General features: G+C 46.5%; 1 protein-coding gene across 1 annotated transcript; it reads right to left on the reverse strand.

Annotated features, from left to right (window-relative positions):
• Positions 1–10,072: 10,072 nt before the first annotated feature.
• On the reverse strand, positions 10,073–12,869 carry EV420DRAFT_161558 (caspase domain-containing protein). Its single transcript, XM_060475071.1, has 6 exons — positions 12,450–12,869; positions 11,680–12,400; positions 11,581–11,625; positions 11,342–11,530; positions 10,215–11,288; positions 10,073–10,155 (listed from the first exon to the last, which is right to left on the reverse strand). The coding sequence occupies exons 1-6, from the start codon at positions 12,836–12,838 to the stop codon at positions 10,138–10,140; spliced, it is 2,436 nt and encodes an 811-aa protein (XP_060322637.1). The 5' UTR covers positions 12,839–12,869; the 3' UTR covers positions 10,073–10,137.
• Positions 12,870–13,664: the final 795 nt, after the last annotated feature.

Below are 13,664 nucleotides of genomic sequence, written 5' to 3' on the forward strand. Positions count from 1 at the left end.
CTGAGCTCGTACCAAAATTACAACCCAAATTTAATTATTCCCCCATTTTGTACTGCAGTCACTATGGCTCAGTCTATGCCTGGCCCGAATGAAAAGGCCGCGCCCATTTTTGATAGCTCGACAGACCCTGAAGAGCTTGAGAGATTCTTTGAATGCTTGGAAGATTTATTTTCCAAGTGTGCCATTACTGATGATAAAGAAAAGAAGTGTTATGCAATCATATACACTGATATCAAGACCGCCAAGCAATGGAAGGTCATTGATCACTATGAAAACAGGACATACAATGATTTCAAAAAAGAAGTCATGGGTAGCTACGATGGCACACTTGCTGGGGACCGAGATGCTGTGCAGGAACTAAAGCAATTGGTCTGAAGATATAATCTTTCACCCATTCGAGAAAAGTCCGATTTTATGTTGTTTAAAAGAGAGTTCCAAGTACTGGCAGCTACACTTACAAAAGATAAAGTACTGTCAAATAGAGAGCTCATCGACCACTTCCTTATGCCAATGTCGGAGGAACTGTACCAGTCGATCAAAATTAGGTTGGAACGGTTGCCTCCACCGGCGGGGAAAACTAAGAGAGACCTGGCGAATCCGTATACCTTAGAAGAGGTTATGGCCAGTGGGCTTGACGTCCTCCAAGGAGTGTTCTCCTCGATGGATCGAAAAAGAAACGAAGCCTGCAGGCTAGATACAGCTGTATTGGCCTCGAGGGAAATGTACGGAGCTCGACCAGGTATGAGAAATAGTGTGTCACCTGAGCCAGCGATAAAACAAGAAGACTTCAGAGGGTTCTTGGCATTGATGAAGGATATCTTCGAGCAGCAAACTCAGCAGGGAAACCAGAGGATTGCGGCTCTAGAGAAGGCCTTCATCGAACAACAGAGAGGCCTGATGAGCTTCTTACAGAATCAGCAGCTCCAGATGCAGAACCAAGTACAGCACTTGAATCAGCAGCCTCAGTTTAGCGCATGCACTCCAAATCCAGGGTTTGGGAATCTCCCAAGGTCTGGTAATGTCAATTCCGGAGTGAGCTCACTAGACTGTTGGTTCTGTGGAGAGAAAGACAGGCACGTCTCTGCTGAGTGCCCTACAAAAATGGACTATGTGAATGCAGGAAAGATAGTCCTCATGAATGGTAGAGCTCACCTACTGGGCGGAGGGATCATTCCCAAAGAAATAAGGGATCCCTATGTCAAGAATAGAATTGATGAGTATTACACTCACCTGGACACATCAAAGAACCTGAGTCAGAACGTGTTACTGTCGGGTTCAGTGACTCCTGGTCTGCTGAACATCTCAGGCTCTCTGGCGGTCCTTCTCCAAGAAAAGCAGGACTTGGAGCATGAAGTTTACGCACTCCACTCGCAAAACAATGCAGGAGGAGGCGGATCAGGGCTGAGAACCAGAGGCAGAGGCCCTAGCTTAGAAGATCCGGAACGAGAAATGCCCACAGACGAAGAGAGGGAGCAGGGTTTTTCTAGACATTCAATGAAGGCGGGCGGGAACCATAAGACCAGTGGAGTAGCCAGGTCGGGTTCACCATCACCCCCGGAGGACGTAAACAAAAACCAAAAGAAAACCAGAGTTAGGGAGAGTGGGAGAGAGCGATCAGTTGAGTGAGCGGGCTCTGAAGACGACAAGCCAGTTGTGAAAAATAAGCAAGTGTGGATGGACCCTGCACCCAAGTTCATACTTACCCCACAAGTGGTGGTCCCCCGTGTTCCAAAGGAATTTGCGAACGCAAGAGATATTACCAACCCTGGAGGTGAGGGAGGTCCTCAGAACAAGAAAAATAGTAAGACGGTACCTATGTTTTACCCTGCGGACTCGAAGGAACCTGCCTATAGAATCAAGGCACCTATCCAAGAACGAGGCAATCGGGCTGAGATCTTGGAACATGTTATGAACATGGAAGTTCCAGTTACTGTTGGGGAACTTCTCTCCTTATCCAAGTTGCGAGAGGATGTAAAGAGTGAGCTCACTCTAAAACGGATCCAGCTTGGGAAGAAAGGAAAGAATGGGAAACCACAGTTTGGATATTTCCTGGGTGAGGGACCTGATGAGGACAAGGAAGAAGAAGAAGAAGAGGTAAAGGAGGATATATTCCCCTTTACACAAATTGAAACTGAAAGCGAGGAGATGTTACCAGGGGGTGCGATTCACATCTCGGACTTACCCTACACCGGAAATTTCATGGTAACGATGGAAACGAAAGATGGTGTGCCTGCAGGCTCACTAATCTGGCTGGATCCGTTTCTGCAATATATGAATGAAACTGCGGAGCGCAGAGAGGACCTGAAGCCTGTTTATGTGGCTAAGGATTCACACGCGTTGAGATCAGTCTTCCCTCTCGTAAATGGGATGGAGAAGTTGGAGAGCTTGTATGATACAGGCTCCCAGATTGTCTCAATGTCAGCACATGTCACAGATAGACTAGGATTGATGTATGACCCTGACAAGGTCATTAACATGCAATCCACAAATAAACAAGTCGAGAAGTCATTAGGGATGGCGAAGAATGTGCCATTCTTATTCAGAGACATTACAGTGTATCTACAAGTACATATAATAAGGGATCCGGCGTATGATGTACTACTAGGCCGGCCCTTTGATGTTCTAATGACGAGCACTGTATTCAACTTGGCTGATGGAGGACAAATGATAAAGATAAAAGATCCTAACTCGTTGCATAGTACTATGATCCCTACATTTTCCCATGGGCAACGTAGGGTAGCGCAGCGAGAGGTAGAGCAGGATTTTCAGTAATCGATGATTTGATTGATGATCAAGGAGAGCTGGCCTTAATCATAGAAGCCGATCATAAGGGGAACTTCATGATTGGTGGCTATGCAAAACCTACGGGATCAGAGAAGTTCAGGAAAGAAGAATTGCAGGCTACATTGAAGAGGCTCTGTGTGCGCCGAGCTAGAAATGCACTAGCGTATATAACACTAACACACCCACACTCACACTCACACACACACAAACCCTCAGTAGTTCGGGGGTGATGTGCGATACAAGCACACAATAGCAGTAGTATTGAAAGAATCCTTGCACATTACAATATAATATAGTGCGCTTAGCAATATAATAATCTTCTAAATCCAAATGCTTTTGGAACAGGAGGTGAGTGACAGAATTGCTTGGCCTCAAGGCAAAAGTATTATTTTGCAAGCCCCCAAACGTTCTACAAGAATGTATAACCCTCAAAATATGTCGTGCACAACACACAAGTGTCCACAACATTTCACAATACACTTAACACGACTTAAAGCCTTGTGCTCCAAGCAGAAAACACTTCAAAACCCATTCGTAGATCCACAGGGTTCTAACCTATGCGATCCAGAGATACACAAACACAGAAAACACATCCACAAGCCACAGGGTTTGTACCTATGCCACTTGGGAATAAACCAAAAACCTCAGAGATTACTGACAAGCCAAAGGGTTCGAACCTCTGCCACTTGCAATAACTCGGAATTCACAAACAAGTTCCAAAAACACAAATGCACATTCAAGTTATCACAATACAATATTTTCTAAGAAGAGCGCAATCAATTACTGTACTTTACTTGAACAAATCAAGCACGCTTGAGCAAGGCATGCCTCGCGAGCTCTCAAGGTGTTCAAAATAATTCTAAGTTCAATAATATTCTCTCGCTCGAAGCTTCAAATAAAATCCTTTCATCATACACTAAGCGCGCTGCTTCGTAGTACAACTGCAGGGGTCTGAAAACTTGCTAACTACCTGTAACTACCGCTCTTATATTTACCGTTAACTATATGAAATGTAAATACTGAAAATAGACAACACTCCACCTTGGACTCCCTTCTCTTGCATGCCGCATCAGCCGTAGTGATAGTAATCATTATTTTACTCAGCACTCCGTGTCGGCGCACGTGCTACCGCTGCTTTCTCCACTTGACAAGGCCTAGCCTCATTGTGCCATGTGCCATGTGTCTTCTTATTGGCTCCGCGGATTTAATTACAGTGCCGCGCAACTTATCTAGTGAGTGAGTTTTATTTTATTGGTTGCTGCGCAACCATTTCTAGTTTAATATTTCATATGGGCAGCGGGTTTTATTTCTCTCCAGCCGAGAACTCCTTAGAGTATTCGGACTTGTTGATTCTTCGTTCAGGATAACGTTTCTCGGTGATTGCCGGATCGGCAGGGTTCGTGCATCATAGATCAATGCAGCGCGAAGCACCTTCAATATATTATCTTCAGTGAATTTAATTGATTGATACATTGCAGAGGAGGGCACAGTGTGTGTGTATAAGCACTGAGACTGCACACTTAAATGACACCAGTGTGCCGCTCTAAGTCTAAGCCATGCGCTCTACTCATATTATTTTTATTATAGTGCTTTCTGCCTCGGTGTGTAGCGCTCTATGCCTTACATGCACTCTAATATTATTCACAGGGCACACACATGTTTGCATTCCTAGAATTCGCAAAATTACATGTGTGAACGCGTTGCACGCATGTCAATGGACCGCGCTATCCTTTGGAAAGAGCACGAATGGCACATTGTACCCAACCCCGAGAATCCTCGCCATCCTCATGTCTATATCCGTGTCCAAATCCACCGACTTAAAGGTCTGGGCAGCGACCAATCTGCATTCAAGGAATTCATTCTGTATCCCGAGCCGAACAGCAATCGAGCGTACTGTCCCTTCTCGATGGCTACTGCCATGGCACTTGAGGACAGTATCTTTGCACATGTCACCACTGCCGAAGAAATTTTCCACCCCGCTATACCTCCAACAGATCACCATATCCTATCCAAGCCCAGTTATGTGCTCTCGGTGTGCTGAAACTGCGTTACAAAATGCAACAGCGACAATTATATTCTGATTCAACCATGTAGTGAAGGCGAAAGGCGACACTACTCCATTTTGCGTAAGTATAGCTATCTTAGTGGAGGTTTACATGCTGTAGGATATGAGGATATCGGAGTTTGCGGATCTACGGTTAATGAGGCATGCATGATCCCTAACGTCTAGTATTAGAATCAAATATGGTTCATCTTAAGAACTGATATTCGTACTGAGGAAGCCCAAAATCTTACTCGAGTGCTAATTCTGGTAAACGAAAGACTACCCTTGACTGGATACGCGTACAAGGTGGTAAAGGTGATAGCCATCCTAGCCCTCATTCGAGATTTGAACCGGATGGGGGCGCATACAAGCATTGTTAGAAGCGTATATGCTCTTAACGGTCTGATCAGGCTGTGTTGGAAGCGAAGGGCAGGGATAGAAACGCAGGAATGTTGATGTACATTGGTCGAAATACCTTATCGATGATGATAAGTACAAGAAAAACAAGTGAAACGACGTCGTACTTACATGTCAATACATCGTTCTGCAAAGCTTCAATCTCTGGTGAGGAAGAAAGGCCGCCTAAGGAAATGCGAAATTGAGACAAACGTGAAGGGTACTTGCTTGATTCACGAAGCCGAAGCCGAACTTGAAAGTCAGACGTTGCACATTTTGATTTTAGGTTTCAAAGATATAGATATGGCAAAAAGGTACCTGCTTCCAGGAAACCCTTGTAACGTGTCGTGAAATATTAGTAGCCATAGCTAGATCCAGTGCACAGGTATAATTCCACGAAGGAACACCACCTTTATATCCATGTTAGCTGTATTAGAAGGAAATGGGTAAGGAAATGTGGTACGGAAATGCGGCAACCAAGCGGTCAGACAGATGAACGAGAATCCTATGGCTGTCTTTCAAACGTTGACAAGAGGCGGCGAGTCTGAGCGTGAGAGTTCATACCACCGATTGATCAAAGAAATAGCACAGAGCACGACATTCGGCTATAAGTAGCGCTGTTCCATCCCAATCCTTGTTTTTCGGTTCATGTGCACACGAAAATAAAAAAAAACACGGCAGTTTAGAATTCCAGTATAGTCTGAATCGTAAGTCAGACAAGTAGTCGTCAAGCCGAAAGGTGGCAACAAACAGTCATGTACCAAAGACGAGACTGACGTAGCACTCCATTAATTCGTTGCAGCACACTATCGAAAAGCGAGATGAGAATCATATCATCGTATCGACTAAAAGGGACTAACTCGACAAACTGGAGGTTCTCCTCTGGAGCCCTTTGGGAAGAATTGCCCGTCGAGATTAGTTCGAGTGATGTCGGTGGGCTTCCGCAAGAAGACGTCTGTATGAGGCGTATCATCTGGGCGCACACTTCCAGCTCATCTTGTTCATAGATTCGGAATAAGAAACCTTCTGCAGCATCAGAACCTTACAATGAGAATGGAAATGATGCACCACCCTCTGATTTTCTTGCAGAATCAACCCATCTCTGCTGAATCTAATACCGGAGCTATGCCAATTTCTGAACGGAGTCTTGTGTCAGGTCCATGGTGTCAGCACGGTGTAGACTTTCCATCGAAAATATGTTCCGGGAACGAGGAAGTGAGATGGACAGGTAAAGCGGGGAGCACAATAGAGGTTACGAGAGAGTCCTTGATCGAAGCGTGTCGAAGGTACCCCGAACACCACTTGCGCGCGGGCCCACCACGCCCTGGGTTTGTTTGGCACTCAGAGAGCCAAACAAAGCACGCTTCTTTCCTTTGTCTTCATACGACTATGACATCTGCATTCTCTTGAAGACTCCTCACCTGTTTATGAACTGGACGAACCATATCCAGCTTTTGAAGGTAGAAGACTATGACCAAGCTCCTGCCCTCCAGCTTTCGACCGGTTGTCTTTGAACACGAATATGGTGACCCCCATGTCACTATGAGCTGACTGGGCGTCGAATTCTTCACCGAAACGGTGTACTGCTTTCCCGCCAGCATGGAATACATAAGGAGGACAACACGGAGGGAATGTACACTAGCGAGGACACCGCCCCTGAGAGGACAATGATCCGCCGATCAGACAAGACTGACCCTTTCCACATCTTGGAGAATGCACATGCCGTGTCCTGCCGACATGCTCTCCACACCTCCACGATCTCATCATTTTGATGAACGTATAGAGGCCTTTCGTGTTATGACGCGATGCATCTTGACTAGTTCAAGTTGTGCTGTAGTAATGGACGTGTCGCCTGCATCTAGACTGTAAGCGAAGGATAGGCAGGTTGGATATTCGAGGCGTGCTCGGTGAACTATGGATCAAGTGGTTACGGGATAAAAGGTACGTGATCGTTTGTCAGGTCGCTGGCCTTACGCAGCTCATGCTATTCTTGCAGGATGTCATGCGTCCTTGTCGGGTTGAAACTGACGGAATTCCATCTGGCGCCACTCGCAGTGAGTTTTATACCTTTGATACGCCTTCATCGCTTTGACGACTACATGTAGTCAGAGCACGAATCGAGAACCAAGACCAAGGAGTCGACAGCCAGGCGCCTTTCTCCATCCCCGTTTATAGGCCGATCTTCTCTCCTATGCAAGGGGTCTTGGACTGTATGCCAATCATACCTCGCCAGGAATCTTCAACGAACTGGCTAAATCTTTATCAGGTGTTTATGACGACATCGCATTAGCCTACTGTATCGCTGAAGTCCATATCGCCTCCCTTTCCCAACGTGTTCGCCCGCCCAGCTCTTTTGACAAAATGACCAAGGCTCAACATTGACGGGTTCCCCCAATGCCGGCTAGATAACTCCATTATCAGAAATCGCACCCGCCTACACACCCAAGACGACGTTTCCAGGATTACCCTCGTAAACATCACTCTTTCCACGCGCCGACCCATCGTTCTCTATAGGAGAATCTGATATCCCCCATGTCGTTCAAAAATCACAGTACTCGTTCTCATGGAGGGTGCGATAGGCTGCACATTGTTTTAAACTAGGTAGCACTCGCCCATGGGTGTTCCCCAACTATGCTCCCACGTCGTTTAAAACTCAGACTGCACTTGTTCCCATGGATGCGTAGCCTTGTTGTCGGTACCCCGACACTGGTCCACGATGAACACGAGCTGTGCGCATTTCAGGTTTGCATTGGAGTATATCCGAGCGAATAGATAGGTCTCGTATGTTACGTGTCATCGCTGTGGCTTGCCGCCTCGGCATTCGAGGACTGTATTCCAACAAACCTTGGGGTCAAGAAGCTCGATTTCGGTGTCTTCCCAGCTCTGCTTGCCTCTCTCCGGTCTTCGAGTCAGCGATCAGCGACTCTGCGTGGTTTATAACTCTCCTCGACGATATTGACTGGCAGGGTTTCGTCTGTAACAACCCACCCAGTTCAGATATAGCATCCATGATCCTTTCTCCTCGCCCAAGTACTCTAACTCCCACACATATATCCTCCCTTGTGCTTCACTCCCTTACTCTTGATCCACGTCACACCCCGCCACCACACCAAGGGATGTTCGTATCCTGAACAATGGTCATTTCCCCCTCGTGTACGAACGCTCAGCTTCGATGGCTACACCATCGTTCGCTTTCTCGTCAGAACTCCTCTCAAGCCCCATCAACCAGTTGGATCCCGTCGTCAGAAAGGCGATTGTGGACGGCATGCTCAATTTGAGGTCATTCGATTGCGCTGGATGAGAAGGGGTACATCATCCATGTCGTTCTCATTCTCGAACCATTCCATTCTTCGCTGCGGCCACTACATTCTACGACATCCTCTTTAGACCGAGGACCGCTCCTTCACCTAATTGAGAGTCTGCCGTTGTCTTTCTTCTTTGAGAACTCGCAGTTTCATTTTCTCTCGCTGACTACTAATTACAGTACTGTTCATTCTTGGGGTTACATCAGGTGTCGCTGTTTCTATCTACGCAACCATGTCGATGCACTCCGTCTCAAGCACTGCCCTCAGTTCACCGGTGCCAATGCAACCATGCTCGTTACAGCCAGATCCAGAAATTCCGTCCCCGTAGATAAGGATGGAATATACTGGATAACGAGCAAGGTTTGTCTACTCTCTTTCGAGCCTGCACCCTGACACTAACAATCACACGTAGTGGAAAAACTCTGGAGACGGTTCGTCAAGTTTATCCTCCAGATGCTTCCAGTACATGTCCGACATTATGAGCCGCAAAATCACCACTGCCTGGCCTCGACACCAGATGACGAGGAAGAGAGTGTTAGACTATTTCACGGGGGGAAAGAATGCTGCAATTGGTCTGAGCTCTACTTGTTCCCTACTAACCTTGATGTTAACGTTTCGATAGGTGAACTCGTTTCTGAACCAATTATTAGCTGCTCTCTACGTGCTGTCTGTCGTGCTGGGACGGAATATGACTCTTATCCTCGTTTGGCCATCAGACAAGATGAGCGAGCTACCGCGGCACTCTGTTGAAGGTTGAAGCCAGCGTACGGCCGTGTCATATGCCAGAAGGAGGACGAGGAAGAGGCACTAGAGTGTGATAAGGCACGTCTCCGCTCAATTTCCCCCTTCTCCAGGATTGATATGAGTGATTTAGTGCGACAATCCATATCATCTATCATCTGTCGTGCCTTACCCCCGCTTCTGACGGCCGTGGCAGGGGGTGAATGGTTCTGCTCACAATGTATCGTGTACCGGTGCGCCTGTCGGACGACGCTTAATGTTCATGTGGATTCAGGTAAAAGAAAGGCACCGCCGAGTAGGGATGAGAAGGCGAGTGCAACAAAGATGAAGCAGTAGGGCTATCCTGATGGGCCATGGACTATATGTTATTTTGTATGTATCACCCAAAATGTCCATTGAGTACCGCACAGTTGTCAATATCGCTGTAACGCATTTCTTCGATTGGATCTATGCGGACTTTTTCAACCCTCTACGTTAGGGTTTGTCTTTTTTTTTCGCCCAACCTTATACCCCTTGAAACGAACCCTGGATTTTACTCTTGCCAACCCCCGACGCCTTTCCGCACAACCCTCCACTCTCACCAACCAACCCTCGACGCAGCTCTCTCCCGGCCTAAGAGAATCATTCGTGCAACCCTTAACTCGACTCTTATCTTATCTCCTTCCGGTTCTATAAATCCTTGCAGGTATCTTTTGCCTTGCATTTGCGTCTCTCCTGCTGTACAATGTTATACATGACTATATTCACCTCTTATCGTCTGGTTCTGTCTATCTATCTTCGAACTAAGGTATATTTCGCTATGCTGGATGCAAGTAAATGTTGATAGCCAGATCCGAAATACGGCTAGCCAATGATGGTATATGGCTATTAGATATCGCTGGAATCCTGTGTGTATGTAGGAGTAAGAGCGATGTACCACAAAATATCAAAAGGTACTATCATACCTGATACCAAAGTCGTGTATTTTTATGTTTCCCAGCGGCGATCGCCTTTTGCTCGACATTCAAAGACCTGTTCAAAACATTAATGTGCCTAATGAGATCATCATATGTCAAATGTTCTTTCAAGGCATCCGATTTGAGAGCCTTAATGAGTGCTCGCGTAAAAACCCCGTTGTATCCGTTCGGTCCCTTCCGCTCCTTTGCGGGTTGATACCCTTGATATGCGGCTAGAACAACGTGTGACTTCATATCAGGGACCCATTTTTCGTCATACACAGACCCATGCTTCTGTAAATCTTTATCCGCAGCGTCAAACATATCTTTCAATGAAGGATACGGTAGAGGGGCGGCGCGGCGCTCAGCACTCAGATCTCTGGTGGTACCAGAGGAGTGGGACCCCACATCAGGAACCGATTTTCCTTCAGAAGTAGACGGCGGTGGGTCGGCATGGTACCAGGGTAAAGACCCAGAGGTACCCCTGGTGGCACCTGAGGAGTGACAGCAGTCAAGAATGACGGTGATATGACATCCCTTAGTGCTAGCAATTTCACTGAGAATGATATTTATCTCTCGATCGCTAATGTCGGGGATGACACCGACACCATTATCATGGGGAGTAGTGCGATCCACGGGGCACAATGCTATGTTGCTTCCGTACCATTCAAGAGTACCCTTGGGGAAATAGTCCCTATTAAGGTAGATTGAACCCTTTCCGGCAAAGTAGATGATAATATTGTCGCCTTTCCGTATCCGGTCGTCAGTAGATAAACCAAGAAGTGTTTTGATTATATTATCACGGGTGGGGATGGAGGAATCGTTGCCTTCGGAGTCAACGTTGGGATAGCTTTGTACGAAGTCTTCAGGAGAATGGATGTAGCCATCATCTGACTGAGAATACGGCGGTGAGCTGGCACCCAGAAGGTACTGAATATGATCTTCTGGGACACCGAGGTCTCCGATCAGATATTTGGCCATTTCCCTTGCATCCGATACACAACCGCGTAGTGGAGTGGTTGAATATGCGTCAATACCGATGAGAACGGCCCAAAATTGACGTTCATCTTTGAGGCGTAAGCGCTAAACCAATACTAATCAGTATTAACTTCTATGGTAACAGATAGACACTCAACCTGTCCTGATGACATTCTTTCTGAAGGAAGCTTTGGTGGCACGCTAACATTGCTGGACAGCTTGACATCCAACGAATCTTTTAATTTGCACCAGAGCTCTTCTTCTGTTAAGTACGTATCCTTCTCGTACTTTTCCATGACGTACATCCACTCTTTGTCATGCGTGACTACTATCTCGAGGGAAGGGTCCTATGAGGAATATTATATATCAACATGAATTGTTGCTTATGGATAATTACCTTGCTCAACAGATATTCATTCATTACCATCGAAGGATTCAAGGTCTGAATGTAAGACTGGTTTCAGTATGTACCGAAAATGGTCAACATAAATCTCACCCAGTTTCCCCCAGGTGGAAATTCAGATACTTCTACGGCAAACGACCCATGGGAGTCAGTGCTCTCTGCCATCACCCTTCTCTGATCTGAGTCCGAGTTGTTCGGTACCGTCTTGGAACCAATGAACGAGGAAAGATAAGTCGAAAATCCAGTCCTTCCATCGCTCGGCGGGAGAGGTGATGCCTTGCTATCGAAAGAGGGAATCCTATCTTCGGAGGAGCCTTTGATGGAATGAGGAACTGCCCGCCAAGTTTTGCGGAACAGTTTTTCTGAAAGCGAAATGGTAAAACCACGTGCAAATACACACTGGTTCTGAAGACCTATTGGATAAGGGTAGTGGGCGGAAGGAATCGGGAATAAGCCATTTTCCACTCCAGCATCATCGATCCACGAGTTTGCAACTTTAACTGTTACCCCACCCACATTTGCCAATGTACACCTCAGAGAAAACGTGAATGACTGATCTGTCCTGCTGACGACTGCGTTCCCCCAAGTATTTGTTTTGTCACACCCAGTTATAAGATATAAAAAACCGTTTTGCACCTTCCGACGCAAGGTTCCGTTGACATGGTTGTACCATGATACTCCATATTGTCGGGCGTAGTCTTCGAAGAAGGCTTCGTTCACAGCCTCATACCTCACAGAATAATCTGGAAGGCACAAGATTGCTGCGGAAACATCTGAGGTACTAACATCGAAGGACATGCCAGCATCCACAGTGCTATCATCAAGATAAGAAAATGAAATAATGAATATGAACATCTACACACCTGGGTAAACCTTGAGCAGAAGCATCTACTGAAACCTCTCTGCAGGATACATGTTCACTTTTAAGAACATTCCCATGCGCCGGATAAACTTGTACATCTCGTTGGTCGGATACAGAGGCCGGCTGAAAGCTTTCAGGTGCATTTCCGACGACCCGGCCGTTAGCATTCCTGAAGATGCTGAAGAGAAAGTCGAAGCCTCCATGTTTGTTAATGATTCCGACATCTCCAGGATGTATGCCTCTTTCCTTGACCTCATCCGGTGCGATAGGATCTGGTTCTGGATACCAAAATGGATAGCCACGGCCTTTGTGGATAAGCTCCCTGGTGTAGAGGACGTGGGGGGGCGGATCAGGCATGGTTGTGGGATCAAATTTCAATTCAACTAGCATGTGCTGTTTTCAGAGGAATTTATAGATGTTGGAAGACACCGAATGATGAATTGCTTCCGATTCTGTAGATGTATGCTGTAGAGGTACAATAGTGTGATGAATCGAAGGTCCGAATAGATGCCAGACATCTATTTCCCAGACCGATTTCCCTGCGCTCTTGTCGACCTCGTCATCGCATAGTTGCAGAGGCTATATCCACCGTAGCGGAAAAAATTGGATGGTTCTCATCCGATCCAAAACGGCTCAAATTCCGCTCTCATCCCACCCCAGCTATCTCGTCTGGCTTCTAATGCCATCCTTAAAATAGATCGAATGTATTGACAGCGGTTATGTCCCCGCTCTCAGCGGATGATTGGAAAGGCGACATATTTTTAGATTTCATAGACCCTGCTCGCGACATCGAGTCCGAAGGATTGGCGTCTTATTGATTCCCTTCTTCAATTATAAAGAAAGTAGCTCATGGGAGCTCAGTTCGGAGGCGCCAATGGATATGTATGGAACATCGCAGTTAGTCTCGAGCTTTAGTCTCTTGGCCTAAACCCAGAACCAGCAGCTTAGACGCTGTGTTGTACAAGCGAGTAAGTCCTCATGCTGTATCATTGCACGGTACTCGCCTGTGGAATATTGATGACCCTGTGGCTGTGCGAGCTGGCGCGATGTCCAGTTAGCCTGAGTTTTGCTGAGTAAGGATTTACTAAGAGAAAGAAAGTACTAGAAGATACAAAATGGTATTTAAGTAGCCAGAATTCGTAGTGTTCTGTACTCGTTTGCCTTCTAAGCAAACATGGACTGCTCTTTCCTAACTCGCTAGGCAAACGTGCCTGAA

This window comes from Desarmillaria tabescens (genome assembly GCF_030435595.1).
Source record: "Desarmillaria tabescens strain CCBAS 213 chromosome Unknown EV420scaffold_107, whole genome shotgun sequence".
Classification (NCBI taxonomy): domain Eukaryota; kingdom Fungi; phylum Basidiomycota; class Agaricomycetes; order Agaricales; family Physalacriaceae; genus Desarmillaria; species Desarmillaria tabescens.